Below are 24,232 nucleotides of genomic sequence, written 5' to 3' on the forward strand. Positions count from 1 at the left end.
CACAAACCATGTTAACAGTAATGCAGTCATTGTAAGATATGACCACCAATGCTTGCAGATTATTGTGATTATGCAGTTGTTGCACAATGCAGAAAAGTCAGACTGTTTTCAGCTCAGTTAAAAGGAGAGACCTTGTCAATGTAAATACACTTGGATGGACATAGGCTGCTCTTTCAGACCCCTATAGATGAAGCTGGGGAGGGGGCCAGCAGGCTGCATGTCCTCCATGTGTGAGCCATAAGACTGGTCCAACCTGTTTCTCCCCACTGTTGCAATGACAGAGTTAAAGAGAGGCTCCATAAGGGGTCTCTTTCATATGTAAATGTTCTCCAGTGGATGCTGGATTCTCTTGCGGCTGGACGGTGCTTTGGGCCAAGAGCTGAAATCACTAGGCTTGGCCCAGAGCCAAATCCATCACAAGCTAGTGGAAGATACTGCAGGGAGGGGCAATAAATGGCCAGCTGAGTGGAGCCCAAGAGCAGCGAACAAGTGGATGGAGAATGACCAGCAGAGTGGGTGAGATGCCTTCTACCTTCCCTCCCCTCAACTCAGGAGGGGAGGTGAACTCTGCAGATGCACCTCCGAATGCTGGTCTGCCCTGACCCAGGGCAGCAACTGAGTGGGGTGCAGAGAAGGATTGGGCATGTGAAGGGAACATCTACTTTGCTGGACTTGAGAGCCAAAGAGGAAAAGGACACTACCCAACCTACTTGAGCTAGGACGTTTACTGTGGTTTTGGTTGTGAACTCTGTTCTGGGTGTTTTCCCAAATTAATACCATATTACTTCCCACCCCTTTTATTAAAGGTTTATTTCCTACACTCAGACTCTGCTTGCGAGTGAGGAAACATTGCCTCCCAGAGGTGACCAGGGGTATCGTGTGAATTTCCCAGGCTACTGGGTGGGGCCTTAAGTCAGTTCCGTGTTGGATGGATGGAGAGGAATCCCCGGGAGATATTGAACCTGGCCTTGCTGCTACGGGTGCTATGGAGCGGAAGGATTACATTTAGAAAGAGGCATATTTATTTTGGTGTGGGCAGATTTTTTCCCCCATCAATCCCTCCTCTCTGTTTTTGGAGCTACCAAGAATGTGCCACTCTCTTTGGATCCTCTCTGCCTCTTTATGTTTAGGCATGATCCCTCCTTTCAGACTCCTATCTATATGCAAGCAGCCCTGATGGAACCTGATGAAGAGTGGAGCTTAGCACCATCACCTGCTCTTGAGCTAAGCACCCTAAATCCATTGCAGGGGGCTGCATATTCCTCTCCCCAGCTTCTCTTAGTTACAAGCCAGAGTGGCTCTCAACAGCTCCAGCTCCTGGTGCTGGGAAGGTGTTATCACACTTTACAGATTTCCATGATGATCCCTAGTCTCGTGTAAGAAAGTCTGATTTAGTTAAATCCAAATGCACAGCCCACCACTACCACGGCATCTCTTCAACAAACTGATGAGCCCCTGCTTGGGTCCTCCCCCTTCAGGCCAGCTCCCCGCTCCGCCACCACACCCCCACACCCCGGGGCCTTCTTTGCACCGCCACTTCAGAGGGGAGGAGAAACATCCCAAGATTTGCGGGTGCTAAGCCCACCGCCCGCACAGCTGCATCGCAGAGGGCTGCCCACCGGGGTCCTCTTTCCAGCCAGAGCCCGTCACACGAAAGCAGAGCCAGGACACACACACACGCCGCCCCACTTAGGAAGTGGGGCGCGCCCCATTCTCCAGCCGCTTTGCTACCTGCTGAGAAACTTACCCCCACGAGGAGACCCGCTCGTCTTCCTGCAACATTGCAACCCAACCCCCTGCAGATCCCGTCGCTCCAGGGCTGCACATTAATCACACGGGGGGGGGGGGTGCACGGGGCGGGGAGGGGTCGGTCCCGGGGGGCTGGGCAGCAGCTGCTTTGTCTGCACGCTCCGAGCGCCCCAGCGCGTGGTGCTGAAAGCTGCGGACGCTTGGCAGCCCCCTCCCCCCGCCTTTTTTTTTTCTTGGCCTCTCGCCCCCCCCCCCCCCCCCGCTGCATTTCCTTCCCTGCCCCTTTAAGAAGCACATTGCTCGCTGGTGGGATGGCGAGTGGTAAAGCTCCACAGAGGAAGTTACGCAGCCGGGATCAGGCTCGGAGATAAAAGCCGGGACTGTGATTGAAAGTGATGGCAAAAGGATTTTAGCCTCAGCGCTCAGTATTAACTTGGGGAGGGAGCCGGGCGGTTTCATAAAGCTCCTGCCATCTGCCCTTGAGCTGGGGGAATGGGGTCGCGCGGGCTGCGAAGCGGGGCGCCCAGCCAGGGGGGCTGATGAGAATTTGCATTGGGATTGATTTTATTGGGGGGGGGGATTGAAGGGGTGAGAAAAAGTTAACTTCGTGAGCCCTGCTCTGCGCTGGGCGCCCCCCCCCCCCCGGCACACGGGGGCGAGGGGGGTGAAATTCTGCAGCGTCCCCCCCTCCCCACCCCAGCCCCTCGCCTGCTGCCCAGCCGCCCGCGCGGCAAAGCCCCGGGACGCTCCCCGGGCAGGCGGGTCCTTACCGCCCCCGCCAGAGGGTTCGCGGGTGGGAGGGGGGGAGCCTTCCCCACCCAGCCGGGAGGAGAGCGAGCGTGTGCATCTGCCGACTGGCACGGAGGTCCGGCGGAGCCCTCTGTCGCTGCACCGCCTGCAGGAGCGCCGAGCGCCGGTAAGGGGTCCCTGGGCGTGGGTCCGCGGGTCCGCCAAGGGGTGGGGATCGGGAGGTGGGGAAGGGGGCCCCCCATCTCACTGAGCAGGGAGCTGCTCACCCCCCCCCCCCATTGGCTTGTCAACAGCAGGAGGCTGGTAGGAGGGCGGCCTCTGAGGCTGGCAAAAGCAGCCACCTCTCTTGGCATGAGGCAAAAGTTAGTTAGCGAGATGCCCTTCCCGTGTCTTTAATTAAAAAATGGGATCTGGATGGACACGGTTCTGTTCAGGGGATGCTCTGTTCCCAGCCCCTGGCTCCCACCTCGGCTTTCTCGGGGAGGGAGGGTCTGGGCAAAAGAACAGCCCAGGAGTTTTTAAGAGGTGGGAAGTTACAGTGTGGATACTTCAGTCTTTTCCATCCAACTTCTCTGTCCTCCTTGCCCATCCCCTCCCCCTCTGAACTGTACCTTGACTAGCTGCTTTGCAAGCTCATATTTAAAAAGAAATGCGAATAGAGCTCTGATTTGTTTTCTGTCTTTATCCAAAGTACCAGGAAAGAAACAAAACCTCTCTTAGATTTCACCCTGCAGGTCTCTTCTTGGTTTTAAGAGAATAAAGTGCACCTATTCAATAATTTGTTTGCCTGCATGTTTAGGTAGCTGTTAAAGGGTTTACTCTGCTCTGCTTATTGTAAAGAGATGATACATAGACTTTTGTGATTAGGGGAGGCTTTTCAAAACTATAGAAACACACAAATCCCAAGTGCAATATTATCTGGACAGATATTTTTTAAAGCCTTGCATTGTTATCGATCACACCCAACTTTCTGCAGGATAACGATTATGAAATTAACCAGTATCTTGAGTTCTCTGTACCTGCAATATTTTACTAACTGACAGAGATATAAAGTAGAGACTAACAACAAAGTCAAAACGAAAACAAATTGTTTGGATATTTTTCCCTCCTCCTTCTGTCTCTAAAGTTTGTTGTAAGACCCTTGCAAAGTACATTCTCAATTATTTCTGAAGCAATCCATCTGTCTTGTGCCAAGGAACTGGTGTTCTCCACAATTAAACTTTTTTTTAGAGTTTCAGAATAAGTGATGCAAAGCTAGAGATCATCATATTACACTGACATCTAATTTCCTGTTTTGCCTACTTTCTAACATTAGTCCTTGAATGAGCTCAAAGTCCTTATGTAAAAGAAACCTTACAAGGAGTAAGAAAGGAAAGAAAAGAAAAGCAGCATCAATTTATGTGGAACCACAAATGCATTAAGGATAGCAGCTAAATGTGAGTGAGATTTGCAATCTTACTATTGGGAATATGGTTCTCCTCTGAGCTTTGCAACATCATGTGCCTGCCATATTACATGCTGGGGGTATATTTTCTAACTTTGCTTTTTAGGGTGATTTCAAAGGGTGAATTTCATCACCCTGAAAAAGAGAAAGGGGATTTGAAAATCTCCTTGAACACAGTGTTTGTCAGTCCTTCTGATTTTTATAGTTTGAGGCAACACTTCTGGAAAGAAAATTGAGAACTTCATCAAGTTTACTTTCTGTACTTAATTCCAGAGCAATGTTTTATAACTCATAGTGTTGTCCCTTTATTTCAACAAGGGGTTGATCCAATAAAAAAAGGAAAGAGCTAAGTCCAGATACCCAGATAAAATCTAATTTTGTGTTTTTAATACTCTAGCTATCAGTCCCTTGTGACTGCTGAATACTCTTAAAGGAAAATAAAGAGCACTGATTCTATTTGTTCCCATGAACTACACTTTCTTAATAATATCAGGTGAAAATGTATTTTCTAAGGACAAAACCAAACCGATCAGGGTGAAACCTTTATTGTCAAAAAAAAAATCCCTCTCTATTTGCTTTATGCCATATTATTTCAGAGCTATACTGTGGATTATTTCTTCTAAACATCTGTAATGTTAAAATGTTTACACTATAACAAGGAGACAATATGCCTGTTCAAATACTTGTAAATAAATTCTCAGGCAGATTTTTATTTCTTTGGGAATCTGTGACATTTAGAAAATATAACCTAACAAAACAACTAATAGATATTATAGATTCTTTCCTCCTTAAGCTTCTCCCTCTGTCAGCCAGGCTAGTGCAAAATACATTATTTGTTAGGTTATGAAAATACTTTCTTAAAAGATAACAGTTTGGCATGACCATCAACAGAAAATTATTTTACTTGGTTTGTGTGTTCTACTTAAATCTCTGCTTCTCTGTGATGCTGTTTAACAGTTGGCAGTGACCAATTTGATGCAATAATTAGGCACTGATTTTTATAATCAGAAATATAGCTCTGATGTCAGTAGGACTTATAGACACTTCTGTGTCACATTGTTTTATTATTTGCATTCATAATGTAAAAATAGCAACAAGACTATTCCTTTCTGGGGGAGTTTATTTAGGGCCAATGAAGCTATAACAGGCTCTCCTTTGAACAGCTAGAGATGGAGCATGAAAGATGGGTTTTCTCTTCTGCATTCATTCATCTCAATCAGAAATCGTTCAGCCAAAAAAAGGGGTGTAGAGGGAGATGTTAACATAGATGTATGAATCCCCCTAACATGGATCGATGAATCTGTAACCTAGAGTTTCACATAGTAACCAAGGTTTATTATAAAGCAAATACTGAATACACTATGTAAACAAAGTCATCTTTAAATTGGGAGCAGGGGAGGAATTGTAGACTCAGGTGGAAAGAGAATTAGTCATTGTTCAAGTTTTCTGAAAACACATTTCACAACTCTCATTATAGAACTATCTTGGGATTAATGCTAAGAGAAGTTTTCTTATGTTGTTTTGTGATTACTTGGGATTTTTATACGCTAGTGGCAAGAGAGGAAAAGATTACACTTTTTTTTGTTTAATCTGAAATGAATACTGGGAGAGGTCATTGCTCTTTGTGTTAGGAGAACCTTAAATGTTATTAGTACTTTAAATTGTTTTCATTAAAGGTTATTGTGCAAATAAATCCTGTCTGGGGATACTGGACTGTGTATCTGTCTGCCTAGCTATCTTATTTATTTGCTTATTTTGCAAGACTATCAATTTGTCTGTCTGTCCCTCTTGTCTATGTCTACCTATTCATGGTCCATTCTAAATCTTCTAATGACCTATCATTTCTTCTTGATATAATTTAGAGATCCATTAGTGCTGTTGTTTTTCAGATACTATTAAAAATCAGATACCCTTAAATGGGATAGCTACTGATATGAAATTGCTATACAATAGAACACCCATAAGTATTTTAATATGGATTTTTTTATTAAAGTTGTATATCTCACTTACAAGCTTTTTTTTTTCTCATGGCTCTTAAAGCTCTGTCTAATTTTTGTATATTTCATAGAAGAGTTGTGTTCTTGCAAACCCTGTTTCACCTTCTCCCTGTTTCTTCCAGCTAATCTGTCTTTTAATTTGTTGCAGGTGGTGCTTGCTAATGAGCTCTCCCTTTCCCCTTATAATGAACGAGAAACAAGACCTCAGGTAGTTGGACGGTTTATAGCTGAATCTTTGGAAACTTGGCATTATCAATGAGAAATTGTCCTATGTGCCTGCCTCGTCACCAGTGCAAGAAGCAAAATAAAAAGCAAACAAGTCAGTGGTCATATTATCAATAAAGTGACCATAGGAGAACCTGTTTAGATGGCTTATAAAATTTACTACCCAAATTATGTTGTCAGAAAGATTGCCCTTTGAAAGAAGTAAAGTTTAGGCCCAAAGAGTCACTCATTTCAAGGTTATATAGATAATAATGTTGCTTAAATATTTTTTTAAAATAATGATTTCTACAGTTTAAGGCACTTTAAAAAGCTCGACATTTGTAGCAGATGAAAAGGTTAAAGAAAACTTGACCTAGCCTCATCACGTAGCCTCTCCAATTTTTCACCTATCAAATTTCATCACCAAACTAGAATTTGATAGCTCTATTGATTGAGTAGAGTCACCTCTAGATTCCACACTGATTTAGAAGATCTTTTATGCAAAACCAAACAAAAACAAAAAAACAAACCCCACATTAAATTAAGGAAGACTTTTGACCGCTGATCAGCAGTTCTGGAAGGGCTGTCTATAAATCTCCAGATCAAGTGACTTGTAAACGTGGCTTCTGTACTAAGAGACTTTCCTTGTCTGAATGCAGCATACAGAGCTGGGCCATTGTTGTCATCTGGATCTCCTTAAGCTATATAATATTTGTAGATGAGACGTTTCCATGCTGATCCTGACAGTAACTCCTAGTCCAGTAACTGCCTTTCTCAGGACTCTAGGCATTTCCTTTGCCCAGGGACCCTGTGCTTGGTCTCAGTTGCCATGTTGTACCTGGTTGCTTTTCTGTTGCACTGTCTCCTTCTGGCCATGGGACACTATGACATTTGCAAATCCTGGGTGACCACAGATGATGGCCCATCATGGGAATTTTACGCTTGCCAGCCCAAGGCCATGCGAATGAAGGATTATGTGATCGTGAGAGTGGATCCACCAGGAATCACCTGTGGGGACCCTCCTGAAAGATTTTGTACTCATGTAAGTATTTGGTTTTATTTGTTTTCTTAGTTGACGTGGTAATTAATTATGCTTGTGTCATCAGGGACGGAGTACTGTCGCCCTGAAGCACTGTATAATAAAGATACTCAGGATCAGAATGCAAACCGTTTTCTGGTAGCTGGAACAAGGAACTTGAAATTAGCCCCTCTATCAAGGTTGTTGCACCATCCTCCTCATAGTCCTTTCTGAACACCTTAGTTTTATTCAAAGCTCTGCCACTGACTCACTGTGAGACCTTGGTAAAATTGTTCAACCTCCCTAGGATCTCCATTGCCCCATATGTAGCATGGGAAGAATACTTATCACCTCACAAGGTTGGTAAGTAAGAACATAAGAACGGCCGTACTGGGTCAAACCAAAGGTCCATCTAGCCCAGTATCCTGTCTACCGACAGTGGCCAGCACCAAGTGCCCCAGAGAGGGTGAACCGAAGGCAATGATCAAGCGATTTGTCTCCTGCCATCCCTCTCCAGCCTCTGACTGACAGAGGCCAAGGACACCATTTTATCCCCTGGCTAATAGACTTTTATGGACCTAACCTCCATGAAATTATCTAGCTTCTCTTTAAACTCTATTATAGTCCTAGCCTTCACAGCCTCCTCTGGCAAGGAGTTCCACAGGTTGACTACACGCTGTGTGAAGAACTTTCTTTTATTAGTTTTAAACCTGCTCCCCATTAATTTCATTTGTCCTCTCCACACCACTCATGATTTTATATACCTCTATCATATCCCCCCTCTAACTGTTTGCAAAAAGTGTCTTCCAACACTCCTGTCATCTGAAGAAGTGAGTTGTGCCCACGAAAGCTCATGATCCCATCTACATGTTTTGTTAGTCTTTAAGGTGCTACTAGACTATTTGTTGTTTTTTAAGTTTTTCCTGTTTGCAAAATGCTTTTGAGGCCTGTGGATGAAATGTGCAATAGAAGTGCAAAATACTATGCTACGTATCTGGCTATCAACACCATTCATCTTTCTCAGAAACTCTCTTTTCTGTCATATCATTTTCTGCAACATGTAAATACCAGCAGAACAGCCTAAGAGTGGGAGACAGTACTGGCTCACATAGCAGAGTAATTTAGACAGCCCTTAGATCAAAGGAAGAATCACTGAAGCTGAAGATCAGTTGTTTTATTATCAGTTTGGTATGAATGATGTTTTTAGGTCACAAGGGCCAGACTTTCAAAGCGCTCACATTTGAGGTCAGATTTTCAAAATATCACAGCAACCCATGTACATCCATCTTTTGAAAATGTCCACTAAGCGAGTGCCTAAATGGGAGCAGAGCGTGTCTGAAAATCTGTCTCTAAAGGCCTGTGTAGTCCACTGGACTCCTAATCTCAGGAGCCATGTTTTATCAGTGATAGGTAGATGTTCTGTTAGGCTATGTCTACACTATGAGTTTTTTTTGGCAAAATATGCTAATGAGGTACTCATTTGCATATTTTTCTGCTGATCCGTTTTTTCGCTAGGTTTTGTGTGCAAAAACAAGCGGTGTGGACGTTTTCTTTTCCCGCCAGATTGGTAAACCTCCTTTTTTGGGGGGCATAAGGATCTGGCAGGAAAAGGGGTTTTTGCGCAAAAAGAAAACGTCCACACTGATTGTTTTTTGCACAAAAACCCTAGCAAAAAAAATCTGCAGAAAATATGCAAATGAGATCATGACTCATGCAAATGAGTCCTACGTTAGCATATTTTTTGCCGAGAAAACTCGTACTGTAGTCAAGAGTGGCCCAAGGCCGGCTGCGGCAGCTAGCGCCCCAGGCGGAAGGTGCGATCGGCGCCCCCGCCTGTACGGCTGTCAATAGCTGTGACGTCATCATTGGGCACCCGGGCTGGCGGCGCCCTAGGCGACTGCCTAGTCTGCCTAGGCTCACTGGCCGCCCCTGAGTGTAGACGTAACCTAAGTGTGCATTAGGGCACTGATCAGAGAGGGAGGGATATATTCTGGTTCATGTAGGCTAGGGACTTGCATGCAGGACTCCTGCATCTCAAACAGCTTGATAAGGAGAAATCCCTAAAACCTAACTCTTGTATTTAAAATCTTTAACCTGTTTTCCCTTAAATATTAATCGTTGCCTTTTATTGAGCGCACCACAAAGCTCAGCAGGATCATTTTAATTTCTAATTCACAAGGATTACTTTGTTTAAAGAGTTCAGAGGTCAAAACAAACAGCAAGACAATATGGTTTAAGTCCTTCCCTAACTATACAATGTTAGTCACGGCAAGTCAACAAAAAAAATCAAATCATGTTTTTAAGGAGGACTGATAAAAATCAAACTGTGTACTTAAGAGGCTTCCACCCCACTGGCACTGAAAAGGGAAGTTTCTTCTTTACAGACTTTACACCAATTATTTGTGAAGTGGAGGGAGTATTGTCTAGTGGCTAGAGCAACTGCTGGACGTGAGAATTCTCCATTTGCATGCTCTACCCTACCACTGTCTTGTTTTGTAAGATTAATTAAGCCACTTGAATTCTGTGCTTCAGTTCCCCTTTTTGTAAAATAGACAACTATAAGCTGCTCCTGACTCCTCTTGAGAAAAATCAAGTTCTTTTGTCCCAAGAGGAAAATATTGCCCTAAAGCCAACTGAAGTCAAATCTCCATGTTCACCAAAATACAAAGCCAACATTTGTATTGTTGCATATGTTCAGAGTGTTTTAATTAGAAACACCTAATAATTAAGTCCACTAATTTCAAATTTTCCCCTTTAAACTAACATTGTATTGGGACAGATGAAGTTATAGGCCTGCAAGAAAACAGTTAATGATTAGCAAGTCAGTCCAGAAGCATAGATTTCCATTTATCTGAGTGGCTGCAAAGCGATTAAAAGTTGAATAACAGATTTCACTGAATTCATCAGGAAGCAGTTACTTGCCAATGCTCTCTGGTTAAGACTGCTTCAGACCTTGGTGTTATTGATCTATCAGGAGGTAGCCATTCAAATTTTACTGACTCATTACATAAATATTTTTAGCCAATAATGAGCCAGCATCTATTACATGTAACATTAATACTTCCTATCTTATACAGTCATTGTGTATCTTAAGTAACGTACCTGAATTGCTTAGCGAACCTGGAAAGAAAGGATCTAGAAATGCAAAATGTTTTTTATGGATTTGGTGGCAATCACACAGCTAGCTCCAAAACAAACATACCCATCCTACTATAGATGCTAACTGAGTTGTCCAGTAGAGATAATTTCATATCTCGTTAAAGTTTGAACTTGTATTGCAACAAAACACACACCCAGGTGTATGACCCGAAGAACAAATTTGGAACAAAAATATTTAATTGTAAGTCATTTTCTATCTCATGAAGCAGATTCTGCTCCCAGACCCACTTGTGCAACTTGTGTTGCAATTCATGGGAGTTAAGCTTGCGTAGCTGAAGGTGGAATAAAGGTCCCATATGTTTATGCTGCAGTGCAATTAAATAAATATCTGGGGAAACAATGAACCGAGGAATTGTATAATAATTGCCGTATTGTAAGGGTAGAGCGTGACACTTGAAGCCTCTTTAGTTAACTTGTGTTCATCCTGTGGATATTGTTCCATGTATTTAGATTTTTATAGCCTCTTTTTCAAACTCTTGGTGCTCGATACAATTCAAAATAGCAGCGAACCCATTTCAAACATTTGTTAACCCATCATGTTAGTTAATTAGCCTCATAAAACCCCAGCTCAATCTGCCATTCCCCCCCTTCCTGGGCCATCTGCACCAATCCCCTAGCTTTTCCCAATGCTGAGTAAGTTCTAAAGCTGTAAAGAGGCATATGATAATGCTGCATATAACAGTAGATAGAAATGTAAATAATAACAGTTAAGCAGAGTAGACAGCCAGCCCAACATTCAGTGGGCAGAACAATATGTTGCTGTAAGAGAAACCCTAGGACAAAGGCTAACTCTCAGGATTTCTGCACCTCTGGCTGGAAGGCCACCATGGTAACTTTTCACAGCGTCCGTCATGGAGAATGGTATATGCTCCTTTACCCTTGAGTGGCCCCTTGTGGTCAGCAGAGAGACAGCCAGCTTTGGATGAGGCTGTCTGTTCAATCAGAGGGTGCCTGTGGTGACTTAGCACCTTTTGACACAGAGAGGAGAAGACAATCTTAAGTGGGGAGGGAGGGATGTGAGCAAAGAATACTGGCCCTGTGAAAAGCAGATGGTGAGCAAAATCAAAACTAACTGGCTTCTAGTCCTTAGTCCCTGTATTCAAGAGGTTCAGGTTTAGCAACTCCCACAAATGTTATGGTGTTAAACTTTGTGTAACACAGCTAACTGTTTCTGGTATCTGGTTACATTTTCCACACTTTTTTTTTCCTTTCCTGTTGAGCTGATAGTAAAATATTCAAGTTTTGCTCTTGAGTTTTTAATTACTGATGCGGAACAGGTAGACACTCCTAAGAGCATGGCTTTTGAGCAGAGTAAATTTTCTGATGGCTGTTTTGATCTCTCTTTTCTCAGGTGTCTTCTGTAATAGCAGGCTGCTATGCATATAGTTAAAACAATAATTTTATTACTTATTAAGCACTCAGTGCCAAGGTGTGTGCAGGGTACTGCACACACAGCTGAAATAGAAATAAAATTACAAACAAGATTCATAAATATATTATTAAAAACATCAAAATAGATAAAGGGGAAACAATTATCTAAGCACCGGGAATTATTAAAAATGGATGCAGCATGGGAGTCTTATAGGGGAGTTCATATTAAGGTGCCCATCTTGCTAGATGATGGATGCTTTTTCTGTGGTACCCTCAACTCCTACTGAAGTCAGGAAGACACTCTGCAGCCTCCAGAATCAGGCTCTAAAACTACAGCCTCTCTGAAAGAGGAGTGTTTCTGGGTGATAGGCTGAGGCGAATGTCTGGGAGATGCAAAAGCTTTATCTAGTAGTGTACCTTCTCCAGTTCAAAAGCAATTTCAGTTCACATCTGGCTGCTTGTTCCACTCCGTAGAGCATTCCCGCTGCTTATTACAGTCAGGGGTTTTGTTTCCACAGTTCTTGAACTTCCTCCTGTTTATGTCCATGCCCTTCTGGCAGGGTCGCCTGAAAAAATAAATTGTAAATTTCATGATGGCTGGAAAGGGGGGGAAGGGGAAGATGGATGGATGAATAAATAAATAGACTGAATGAATCTAAAAGTGAGATTGGAAATTAATAGGAAGTAGATCTTGGGGGAAGAGTGAAATTTCAAAGACTAGATGTAGCGTGCTGCATACAACAGCTGAAACCCGATTTCACATGACGGAAAGTAAAGAATTGCTGCTCTATAGTAAACGTTTGTGTGGGTGCAGTAGCATTCTTCTGCATTACCTGATACAAACCTACTATATCATCATGCTGTTGTGGCAGACGGTATCGTGGCTAATAAAACACTCACACATCTCCAGATATTTTGGACCAAATTTTCCTCTGAGAGATACAGATTGTCCCTATTGATTATAAACTGATGTAACTGCAAAGAGAATTTGTCTTTTTTTCTTTTCTTTTTCCTGGTCTGCAAAAGACTAATTATTTACAATTAACAGTTTCTAGGTTTACAATGCAACTTATAGGCAGCGAAAAGACACATTCTCTGCCCTCAGCACAGGCAAATGTTAGGGCTCCCCTCTAGTTAAAGCGCATGCATTCTGATCAGAGTGAGACATGCTCAGCTACAGCCCTCAGCTAATGGAGAGGTGCTACAACAAGCTAACGTCCAAAACAGTAATCCACATAATTAGTTGTTGATTAATGCTCCATAGAACTGTCACCATGCCATAATACCTCCGTGGTGCACGGAGCCCATCTTTCCATTGTGAATTAGCCTGTGTTTGCAGAGGTTTGGGGGTGCTATTCCTCATTCACACGGTGCTCTATGGCACTGGCCTTTACACCAGTGATTAATTTTGTTGTTTCTGAAAGTTTCCGTCTTTCTTTTAAAGCCAGGCGAAAATGGGGACTGTTTAAAAAAATGCTCTTCCAAAGAGACTCACTCAAAGATGCCTTCGGACAGTATATCTAGTGGTTAGAACTGATGGTTTAACCCTTGTTATGCTAAAATGCTGCCCCTGGCCCACTCTACATACAGGAAATAAACAAGCTGACCTCACCATCTGTTGATACTGCGTATTAGAAGAACTTTCACTCCTCGTTTAAAGAAATAATGCTGCGTTGCTTGCCCTTGTCCAAACACTTTTCTCAGAGGAATGCAGACCAGTTAAAACATTAATTGAGCATCATAATACCCCTGGAATGCTGGTAATATGGTGCTCCCTCAGGGTATGTCTACACTGCCACCCTAGTTCGAACTAGGGTGGCAAATGTAGTCATTCAAACTTGCAAATAAAGCCTGGGATTTAAATATCCCAGGCTTTATTTGCATGTTCCCGGGCGACACCATTTTTAAATGCCCCGTAGTTCGAACTCCCTGCCCGCGGCTACCCGCGGCAGGGACTAGGTAGTTCAAATTAAAGCTCCTAATTCAAACTATCGTTAATCCTCACTGCAGGAGGAGTAACAGTAGTTCAAATTAGGAGCTTTAATTCAAACTCTTTAGCCTGTGCCGAGTGTAACTGCGGGCAGGGAGTTTGAACTACGGGGCATTTAAAAATGGCGGCGCCCAGGAACATGCAAATAAAGCCCGGGATATTTAAATCCCGGGCTTTATTTCCAAGTTTGAATGACTACATTAGCCACCCTGGTTTGAATTAGGGTGGCAGTGTAGACATACCCTCACTTACAGAGGGAGAGGAAAAACATCTTTGCAAAATGTTATTTGCCCTCCCCACAGCCATTTTTTTTAAATGGTTTGAGTTCCTCTAAGGAAAGTGGTTGGAGACGGGGAAGTAACAAAGCATTATTCTTTAAATGAGGAGTAAAAGTTTTTCTAATAGGGAGCACCTACACAGCCGTGTTATTTTGGAATAACGGCCATTATTCTGAAATAACAATGCAAATGTCTACACAGCAATTCTGTTATTTTGAAATAATTTTGAAATAACGGGCGGCTTATTCAAACTTCTGTAATCCTCATTCTACGAGGAATAATGCCTATTTCGAAATAGCTGTAGTGTGGATGCTCCACTGCTGCTGTTTCGAAATTGAATGGCCCTGGGGAGCAGCTAAGTAATTACTCCCCAGTGCCTCCTGGGGCTCTAAATCGAGTTAGCGTGTGTGCATTACGGAAGCCTGCCTCACACTAATTTTGAGGCTTCCCCATAGACTAGATGCGCTATTTTGAAGTAAGCTATTTTGGAGTATTTCTTCCAGAATAGCTTATTTCAAAATAAATGTGCAGTGTAGGCATAGCCATACACTGACTATCCATTGATCAGTGTTACTTTCAGATTTTGAGAAGAAGTTCTGGGTAGGAATCAGAGTTAGGTACGGTTCCTACTTCTAATCACCTTTATCAACATCACTGATGTTCATGTAGCATTCACTGCTGCATTTGAAATTAAGGTTGATGACTCCTTGCCTACAGCCAGTTTGTATTAACATTTTCCATCTCCACCTGCAAAAGCATCTGCGTCACTCAGGGTTGTGAAAAATGGGAGGGCCTTTGTGAAATAAAGCCAATTTAAGCCTCAGCATAGATGCTGCTAGGTTAATGGAAGAATTCTTCCACTGGAATAGCTACAGTCTGAGAGGTGAATTTACTTAAGTGATGGAAAACCCCCTTTCATTACTGTAGTGACTATACAGTTACAGCTGTGGTGCATTAATGTTTCACTTTGGGCTCCACAATGTAAAGAAGGGGTGGTCAATAATTTTTGAACGGGAGCCACTTCAGAATTTTTTGAAGTGGCCCCAGAAGGGGCGCGGCATCGGGTGGAAGGGGCGGGATCAGGACACTTCCATGCTTTCCCACCCACAGACCCTGATTGGTCAGGGGTGGGGGAGCAGCAAAGTCTTTGACCTCCCCCTCTCCCTCCCCAGGAGAACCGCCAGCTGGCAGTTCTGAACAGCTTGCAGTTCACTCTAGGTACCCGTTGGAGACTTTGCCTGCTCCCCCCTGCTGTCCCCAGTCAATTAGAGCCTGGGGAGGGGGAGCACATGAAGTCTCTCGCTGCCTTCCCCCGCCCTGCAAGGGAGCTCCGCGCTTAGAGTCAACCGCCAGCTGCTTAGCTTGGTTGGCTTTAAATGCTGAGCCCCTTGCAGAGTGGGGAGGAGACATTGTGCGCTCCTCCCACCCCCAAGCCCTGATTGGCCTCGGGATGGGAGGAGCGCGTGAAGTCTCCTCCTACCCTGTCCCCGTCCCGCAAGGAGCATGCGGTACTTAAAAGTGCCACACCCCTCGCAGAGCGGGAGGAGACTTCACGTGCTTCCCCCTCCCCCAGGCCAATCAGGGCTTGGGGGAGGGGAGTGCGCGAAGTCTCCTCCCGCCCTGCCAGGAGCGTGCATGCGCTGTGTACCCTTTGCAGGGTGTGGGCAGGGCGGGAGAAGACTTTGCACGCTTCCCCTGTACCCTCAGGCCCTGATTGGACTGGGGGCAGGGGGAGCAGGAGGGCCTGTGTCCCTGGCCGTAGGATGGAGACTTTGCGTGCTCCCCCCTGTTGCCCCCAGACAATTAGAGCCAGATCAACTCGCTTGGCGGGCTGGATCCACTCGTGGTGTAGACAGACACTAGCGTTTGCCATAAAAGTACAGTCCTGCCCCACCTGCTGGATATAAACTCTGGCAGGTAGCTCAAGCCATCTCCTGCGCTGCTGCAGTATGGTGCTATTTTTAACACACTAGCTCAAGCAGAGCTAGTTCACGTCAGTCCGCCTCCCAACTGCTGTGTAGATGTATTCTAAGAAGGAATGCATCTCTAGCCTTAATTTAGAAGTTACTGTGTAGATTGAGTTTCCTGTACAACCTTTAGCTAAATGAGCTCAATGATCTATTTAGATGCATGAAGCAGAGTTTATCTTGTTATGAAAATAATGTTCCACTATACAATCAAATCTTCTCAAAATGTTGAAAACATGGGGATACAAAATTAGGAAATGGGAAAACATGGTGATACAAAATTAGGCTGCCAAATGGATTTAACTGATGCAATGAACTTTCAGCTAGCCCCTCTATGAAGGATATGGGAGATGGAATGAACTATTTTTAAGAAAAGTGTTGCTCTTCACAGGGGACCTTACACCAGTGTAAAAAATTCCTATAGAATTTAATAGGGTTGTATAGAGATTACTCCGGAGTCGTCTTATATAGAGGGTATTGTGGTCCAGTGGAAAGAGCACTGGACTGGAAGTCATGAGTTCTGGGTTTTATTATTTGTTCTGCTACTTTCATCATTCAGTGCTTCAGTTTCCTAATCTATGAAATGGGAGTAATGATACATTTATATAGTGCATTGATATGAATGAATGAAGAGTACAATGTAAGAGCTACATATTTTTTTCTGTAGAATTACTCTTAAAACTCAAAGGGTTCAATAGAGATTGAAATCCTTCCTATATAGTTTTGGGGATTTTTAAACCATATTTAGACCATCGCAAGGATATGTTTTTCTATTAAATTGTATAGGAATTTTCTACAATTACATTCATTTCAATACTATTGTAAGCAATGAATACAAGTTTAGCTCTATAGGTATTTGTGGTGCTTAACATACTACATTTGTCTGTTTTTCACCTGTGAAAGTTGTAGTGCTAACCTAAGAGGAGCTTGAAGTACTATTTCAGATCCCAAATCTCTCTGGGATCGGGAGTTCTAATTCGGTCCATTACCATGACAATAAAACTTTACATTTCTAGTCTAGAGTCTTTCATCCAAGTGTCTCCAAGTACATTAAAAACATTCCTTTTATGTGATGAGTCTATATCCCATTCTGTAGTTGGAGAAGTTAATGCAGAGAGACATGTAGGCCCAGATGTTTACAGATATTTAGGTGTTGCAGTGCTCAGTGTTGCAACGCTTGACTGAGAGAGAACCTAAATCTCTTTTTCAAAAAGGACTGAGGCATTTAGGAGCCAAAATTTCACTGACTGTTAATGGGATTTTGACTCCTAAATGCTTATGTTCCTGGCTCCTAAATCAGTTAGGCATTGCAATGCTGAATGCAGCAGCGCCTAAATACCTTTAAACATCTGGGCCTAAGTGATTTGCCTAAGGCAGTTGTCTCCAACCTTTTTAAGCATGAGATCACTTTTTGAATTTAAGCGCAATCCAAGATCTACCTCAAACCCAAATACCCTTGATCCGCCTCCTTTGTGACCCTTCTCTGAGGCCCTGCCCCTGCCCACTCCATCCTTCCCCACCCCCTGCCACCCTCCTACACTTTCACAGGGTTGGGGTGCAGGCTCTGGTCTTGGATTAAGGGATTTGGAGGGTGAGAGGGGCTCTGAGCTTGTGGCAGATATTGGGGTTCTGGAGGGGGTTCTAGGTGCAGGCTCTGGGAGGACATTTGGATGAAGGGGTGCTTGGGGCTAGGGCAGGAGCTTGGGGTGCAGAAGGGGATTCATGGCTGGGGTAGGATTTTAGGATGTGGGTACCAGCTGGGCTCCTGGGTGGTGGTACAGTGGAGCTAAGACAGGTTCTCCCCTGCCCTTGCCCTGCACCACTTCCAAAAGCAGCCAGCAAACTCCATCCCAAGTCCTGATGTGCTCCGTCTGTTCTCTGTGGAGATAGGATACAGGGTGGGAGGGGGGCACCCTGACATCAGGACCTTCCTCTCCCTTCCATGCTCTGCCCTGCCCTGCCAGAAAGCAGGAGGCTCCTGAGGGGACAGCTCCAAGGGAAAGGACAGGAGATGTGCAGCAGGCCGGGGCGGGGGAAGGGCAGCTAAAGTGCTGAGCTTGATAACCTCTTGTCCAAACCAGTCAGAATCACTAGTCAGAGGCTCCAAGATCTCCCAGTCCATCCCAATCGACTGGTTGCTAACCACTGGCCTAAGGTCCCAAAGTGAGTCTTTGGCAAAGCAGAAAATACTATTCACCCAGCTCCCTGTCCTGTGCCTTAATCTTAAAGCCACGGAGGTAAGATCCAGTTACAAAGGTTGGATCCTGATTCTGACTTTCTCTCAAAGTTCAGAGGTGTTTGGACCATGATTTTGGTTCTGGCCCTTCTCTAGATGCTTATATCCTTTCTGTAGATATGCTGCAACTATGTGTGTTACTGTTAGGCACATCAGGTAAAATTCATAGACTTCATATTAAGGGGAAAGCATTGGGGAGAATTCAGTAGATTTTTAAAAGTAAAAATAAGGGTTTCTTTCTTTCTTTGTCAGTTCTAAGGCATTTTCTTTACGTGGAACAATCAGACCCAGGCACAGGCTGACGCAGGGATGGGCAATAATTTTTTGCCGGGAGCCATTTCAAAAATGTGTGAAGTGACCCCGGGCTGCTCCGGAAGGGCCGGGGCCTCAAAAGGAAGGGGCATGGCTAGGATGCTTCGGGCTTCCCCACCCCCAGACCATGATTGGTCTGGGGGTGGGGAACCCCTTTGCCCCCCCTTCCCACTAATCACCATACCCCTGGTGGTGAGAGGAGACTTCCTGTGCTCCCCCACTCCCAGGCCAATCAGCTCCTGGGGGTGGGGGAGCACATGAAGCCTCCTCCTGCACTGCCAGAAGCGAGTGGCATTTCTAAGTATCTCGCAGGGCGGGGGCAGAGCATACGCTCCCCCAGGTCCTGATTGGCCTGGGGGTCAAGGTGGGGGAGCGTGCGAAGCCTCCCCCTGCTCTGCCAGGAGCGTGTGGCACTTAGAAGTGGGGGCAGGACAGAGGAAACTGTGCATGCTCCTCCCACCCCCAAGCCAATCAGGGTTTGCGGGCAGGGGAGTGCAAGAAGTCTCACCCACCCTGCCAGGAGTGTGCTGCACTTCAAAGCGCCATGTGCTCCTGGCAGGGCGGAGGAAACTTCATGTACCATCCCCCACCCCAGGTCCTAGTTGGCCTGGGGGCGGGGGAGGGGCAGGGCCTCCACTAGGGTTGCCAGGTGTCCGGTATTGACCCGGACAGTCCGGTATTTTCGCTTCCTCTCTGGTAAAAAATTCAGAAAATACCAGACACCTAAAATGTCCAGTATTTTCTGTTTTTTTTCCCCTCCATTCTGGAAGCGAAAATATTGGACACCTGGCAACCCTACAACACACTTGGCAACTGGGCTCCTTTTCCCCCCTATCCTCCGTCCCAGGACCCCCTGCTTACCTGGTTCTGCAGGGAAGCTGCGTTCTGGCTCCATCAAGAAAACAAAATGGTCGCCGGCAAAAAGCCTAAAGAACTGAAGCAAGGGGAATCAGTGCCTTCCCTGGGCCTTAGTGCTCAACTTCTCCGCTCTTGCTATCCCTGTTCTGACTCTGCAGGCACTTAAAGCTGTTTTTCTTGTTTTTTTTTGTTCAACAACTTTGGTCTCCCTCCCGCTCTTTTTTTTCCCCCCTCAACAGAATTTTTTCCCCACGTGTTTTTTTTTTTTGGGGGGGGGGAGGGGGACGTGTTTGGTATTTTTGGTTAAACCATCTGGCAACCCTAGCCTCTGTGGGCCGGATCAACCCACTTAGCAGGCCGGATCCAGCCCATTGAGGCTCTTTTGCCCATCCCTGGGCTAACGCATGGAATTAAGAGAACCTTTTTTGTACTGGTATTATTATTTATCGATTGTTGTGTATGGCACTTTACAGATAATTAACACATGACAGGTTTCTGCTTCAAGGTATATACAATCTAAATTAGATTTATCTAGGTTAGGAACTCTTGTGTTTTAATACCTGCTCTGCCACTGGCTCACTTGGTCTGGTCTTGATCAAGTTTCTGAGTGTCATTTTGAATTAGAAAATTTGGAATTTTTCATAGACAAAACAGTGAAACAAAGTGTTTTGACAATTTAGAATTTTTTTCCCCAAAAATGTTTCAGGTAGAGAAATGTGGTGAAACTTGACCCTTTCCTGCCAAAAGGATAGGGTTTGAGACATTGGCATTTTCAGAGGAAAAGCATTGCCAGAAAGTTCCCTGACAGATCTTATGGAGAACAACTGGCTTTCTCCATGCTACCTCTTGTCTGAGATGACTTACTCAATGGATTGTTTGAGGAAGCAGGAGAAACTGCCCTAGTCATGTCTGACCACCGCAAAAGGATGCAAATCTTATGCCAACAAATTTAAGGCCATAGGGTCTCTTAGGTTAATGAATTCATTTTCTGTCCTAGTTTGTGAGCTCACTCATGCGTATACAATGGCAACTCAGCAAAGCACAAGTAAAAGAGCCCAAATTTCAGACTTGTCAAACTTATTATGCACGTGGGGTTTTCAGTGACCTCGTTAGCAGGAGTTTTTTAGCGAGCATCGTTCTGTATCTCCTTTCAAATTGGTGTCTTCCCCTAAATATGCGTGTGGCAGCCCAGAGGGTTTTATGCAGTTCAGATTCATTAGAGGAGATGACCCTTGTATCTAGTCAAATAGTTCAACCTGATACACATTTTCCTCGCCTGGAAAATGTCAAAAAGCCCCTGCTTCTCCTGTATCCGTCATTCACATGGACCGTCCATTCCTAATTATCAGGCTGGAATTAGTCTCCATATATATAAACTGCAGCCAGGTCAATCAAGTTGAAAGGTTGGGGAGGATGCGGAGGACTCTGGCTACAGAATCTTGGCCATCAGCCACAACAAATACTTATAGCATTTTCCACCCAAGAAGCACAAAGCGCTTACCAGTCAGGATTGTTGTCCCCATTTCAATGATGGGGAAACTGAGGCGTGGAAATGTTTTTTAAGTGACTTGGTCAAGGAGAAGCGTATCATTGTCATGAAGATACATCAGAATCTAATGGTGGCTTGAAGGTATTTAGAGCGGCACCACGCTCTAATGGACTCAGTATAGGAAAGGAAACCGTGAGCCTTTAGTTCTAATCCTGATCAGTCTGTGCTTTGGACAAGTCCCTTCGGGCACCGCAGGGCAAAAGCCGAATTAAGATACGTAACTTCAGCTATGTAGCTGAAGTCAAAACAGCTTAATTTGGCTTTTGGCACTGTCTACACACCAGGAAGCTGAAAGAAGACCACTCTTCCTTTGACTTCCCTTGCTCCTCGTGAAATGAGCGTTACAGGAGTCGGAGTAAGAAGTCCTTCAGCTCAACATTATTTTGAAATCATGGCTTGCTGTGTAGATGTGTACTATGTTATTTAGAAGATTCTGAAATAACGCTGTTGTGTAGACATACCCTGAGAGTCTCTGTGTTTTTCCATCTGTAAAATGGGGACATAGATACTTCCTGCCTTCACAGTTTAGTTGTGATGCTTAATAAATTAAGATTTATGAAGTACTTTGAAATCCTATATGGGAACAGAACATAATGGCCACACTAGGTCAGACCAAAGGCCCATCTAGCCCAATATCCTGTCTGCCAACGGTGGCCAATGCCAGATACCCCAGAGGGAATGAACACAACAGGTAATCATCACGTGATCCTTCCACTGTGATCCATTTCCAGACAAACAGGAGCTAGGGACATCTTTCCTACCCATCCTGGCTAATAGCCATTGATGGTCCTAACCTCCATGAATTTATCTAGCTCTTTTTTGAACTCTGCTTAAAGTCCTAGTCTTCACAACATCATCTGGCAAGGAGTTCCACAGGCTGACTGTGTGCTGCATGAAGAAGAACTTCCTTTTGTTTGTTTTAACCCTGCTACCTTTTAACTTCATTTGGTGACCCCAAGAGCTACTAGTATTAAATGACTGTTATAACTATCTATGGAAGATGAACATTTTTTCTTGATCGCTGGCATTTTCACTCACATTCTCTAATTGGGGAATCTTCTGCTAGCATTTTATAGCATGCAGGTGGGCATTTGTTTACGTAGTTGATTTGATATTTTTTACCATTCACATGGCTCTGCCAGAAAAGTATGTGCTGTTTAGGAAAGGAAATCAGGGGGCGGGGAGGGAGGCAGGAAAGGAATAATATGATTTAAAGTGGCAAGAGGGGGCATAAGGTGCCATGGATCTGTTTCCAACATTATCATCTGCAAAGACAAAGTTCTTTCAGGGTGTGGGGTAAAGAAAGTGCTGCTAACCTTGACTTCATCTGGTAGATACAGCGTTCATAGGTCCCGGTGGATTGAACCATGTTGCCTTTTGTTGGAAAATCAACCCCTAGAAGCTGCAGACAGTGTTAGCCTGTTGATTACAAAATCACTCTCAGCTGGACAATAGCCTATGTTTTCACACTACACACCTGCATCTACCCAGTTATTCCTGTGCCTACAAATAGATGGGTTTCTTTGCGAGTGCGGGGGGAGAAGTGAATTTGTTTTTCATGGGATTTCCACTGGAGCTAAGGGTTCTCAAGTTTATTCTCTAGCTTTCTTGAGCAGGTTCCAGATTCAGTACAGTGGTAGAGAGGCGAGAGAAGGCAGGAGTGGGGGAGACAGAAGTAAGAACGGAGAGTGGGTTCAGGCATATGTAGCGGTGAGGAGTAGGGATGTTAAATTTCAAGTAATTGTCTAATTGAACAGGCGATGTATTTTGCATTGACTATTCAATTAGTCAATAGGGCGTCTCCGCCTTTGAAGTGTAGCAACAGCCCTAGGGCTATTGCTACACTTCCCAGGTGAAAGCACTGCCTGGAGCCCGGGGTTGGCTGGGGACTCCCCCAGTGACCATGGACTCCATGCAGCACTGTCGTTTTGAAACACCTTGAGGAGCCCGCCGTTAGGCTCCACATGGAGTTTCAAAGTGTCAGCACTGTACAGGACCTGGGGCCAGCAGGGGAGTCCCCAGCTGATCCCAGGCTCCACGTGGCACTGCCTCTTTGAAATGCTATGTGCAGCCTGGGGACATCCCAGCTGGCCCCGGGCTGCATGCGGAGTTTCAAAGCGACAGTGCCACGTGGAGCCCAGGATCTGGCCCCAGGCTCCACACGGCGCTGCTGCTTTGAAGTACCCCTTCTTCTTCCCTCCGCCTTGCTCCTTCTTTCTGATAGCATTTGCCTACCGGATAGTTGGTTAGTTGTTTACATTCCTAGTGCAGACTCTGTGGACCAGACTCATCCTACCTTGTATTCTCACTTACACCTGTGCAAAATTTGTCTAAACTACAACCATTCTATTCTGTTTGTTTGTATGGACAAACTGAACTCCCCTGACACAGGTGTGAACTGCTATCCCCAAACACAAGAGTCTGAAGAATCAGGCCCCCACGTGTATCACAGAGGTGGCATAAGACGGTGATATTTCAGTGGATGTTAGCATGAGAATGGTGTCTGTGTATCTGGATTAGTCCAGGAGCTGGGAAGGGAGCTGCATGAGAGAGCAATGGTTGGGTGTGTACAGTCTAATGAAAACAATGATGCATGTTTCCACAGCCAGCAGTCCCGGCTCTCAGTGTTCTGTGCTGTTATTTTGCTTTAATTTACCCTAAATTTCTTCTAAGAGCCCAATGAGCAATGGAAGTGTTGGTGATGCTGCTAGACAATATTCACCTCCCGTGGTTTGGCAAATTCTTTGGTTCGGCACCAGTCAGATCCCGAGGGTGCCGGACTAGAGGGGTTCAACCTGTAATCTGTTCTTCCCCTTATTGCTGCTGCTAAGTTGCTGTGACCCTGGATTTTCAATGTAGTATCTAGAGCTCAGTAGATCCGGTTCAGTAGCTGAACCTAAAGTGGCTACATTTCAAACCAAAACTGATATTTAAACAAAATGGTTTGTCTAGAAAATTTTTGAAACAAAGAGTTTGAGTTCCAAAAAAATTCCATCACCATTATTTAAAAGAAATAATTTGATGAAATCACTAATAGTTTCAATTACCACTAAACTGCATTTTTTGGGGTGAATTTATTATTTGTCAGAAAAAGTCACTAATGCTTGTTATAACAACAACACTGAAGTCCTAGATGGCCACCAATTTTTGTTAACATTTTGTCTTTTGAAGAACAATATTATCGCTATGTAGTTCTACAAGAATATTTCTTAGTAAAACAGGCAAATGGAGAACATGCTAAAGTATCATACACAGGAACCATGATACTAGGACACAGAGTGATGGCCACTCATGGATCTATCATTTTTATATGAACTAAGTTCTCAGCATGAAGATTTGCTGAGCAAATC

The 24,232-nt window shown here is 44.5% G+C and overlaps 1 protein-coding gene across 5 annotated transcripts in view; it reads left to right on the plus strand.

The window, feature by feature from the left end:
• The first annotated feature begins 2,058 nt into the window (after positions 1–2,058).
• Positions 2,059–24,232, plus strand: part of NTNG2 (netrin G2) — a 91,827-nt gene continuing 69,653 nt past the window's right edge. Inside the window, exons 1-3 of one of the 5 annotated variants that reach the window (XM_089773003.1) lie at positions 2,059–2,665; positions 3,815–3,935; positions 6,089–7,186. In XM_089773003.1, the coding sequence (XP_089629129.1) occupies positions 6,974–7,186 (213 nt within the window). In that variant the 5' untranslated portion in view covers positions 2,059–2,665; positions 3,815–3,935; positions 6,089–6,973. The remainder of the gene's footprint in view (positions 2,666–3,814; positions 3,936–6,088; positions 7,187–24,232) is intronic. The other 4 variants (XM_075906036.2, XM_075906039.2, XM_075906041.2 and 1 more) reach the window with 4 other exon arrangements.

This window comes from Pelodiscus sinensis, chromosome 23 (genome assembly GCF_052426305.1).
Source record: "Pelodiscus sinensis isolate ZL-2025 chromosome 23, ASM5242630v1, whole genome shotgun sequence".
In the NCBI taxonomy this organism is placed as follows: domain Eukaryota; kingdom Metazoa; phylum Chordata; order Testudines; family Trionychidae; genus Pelodiscus; species Pelodiscus sinensis.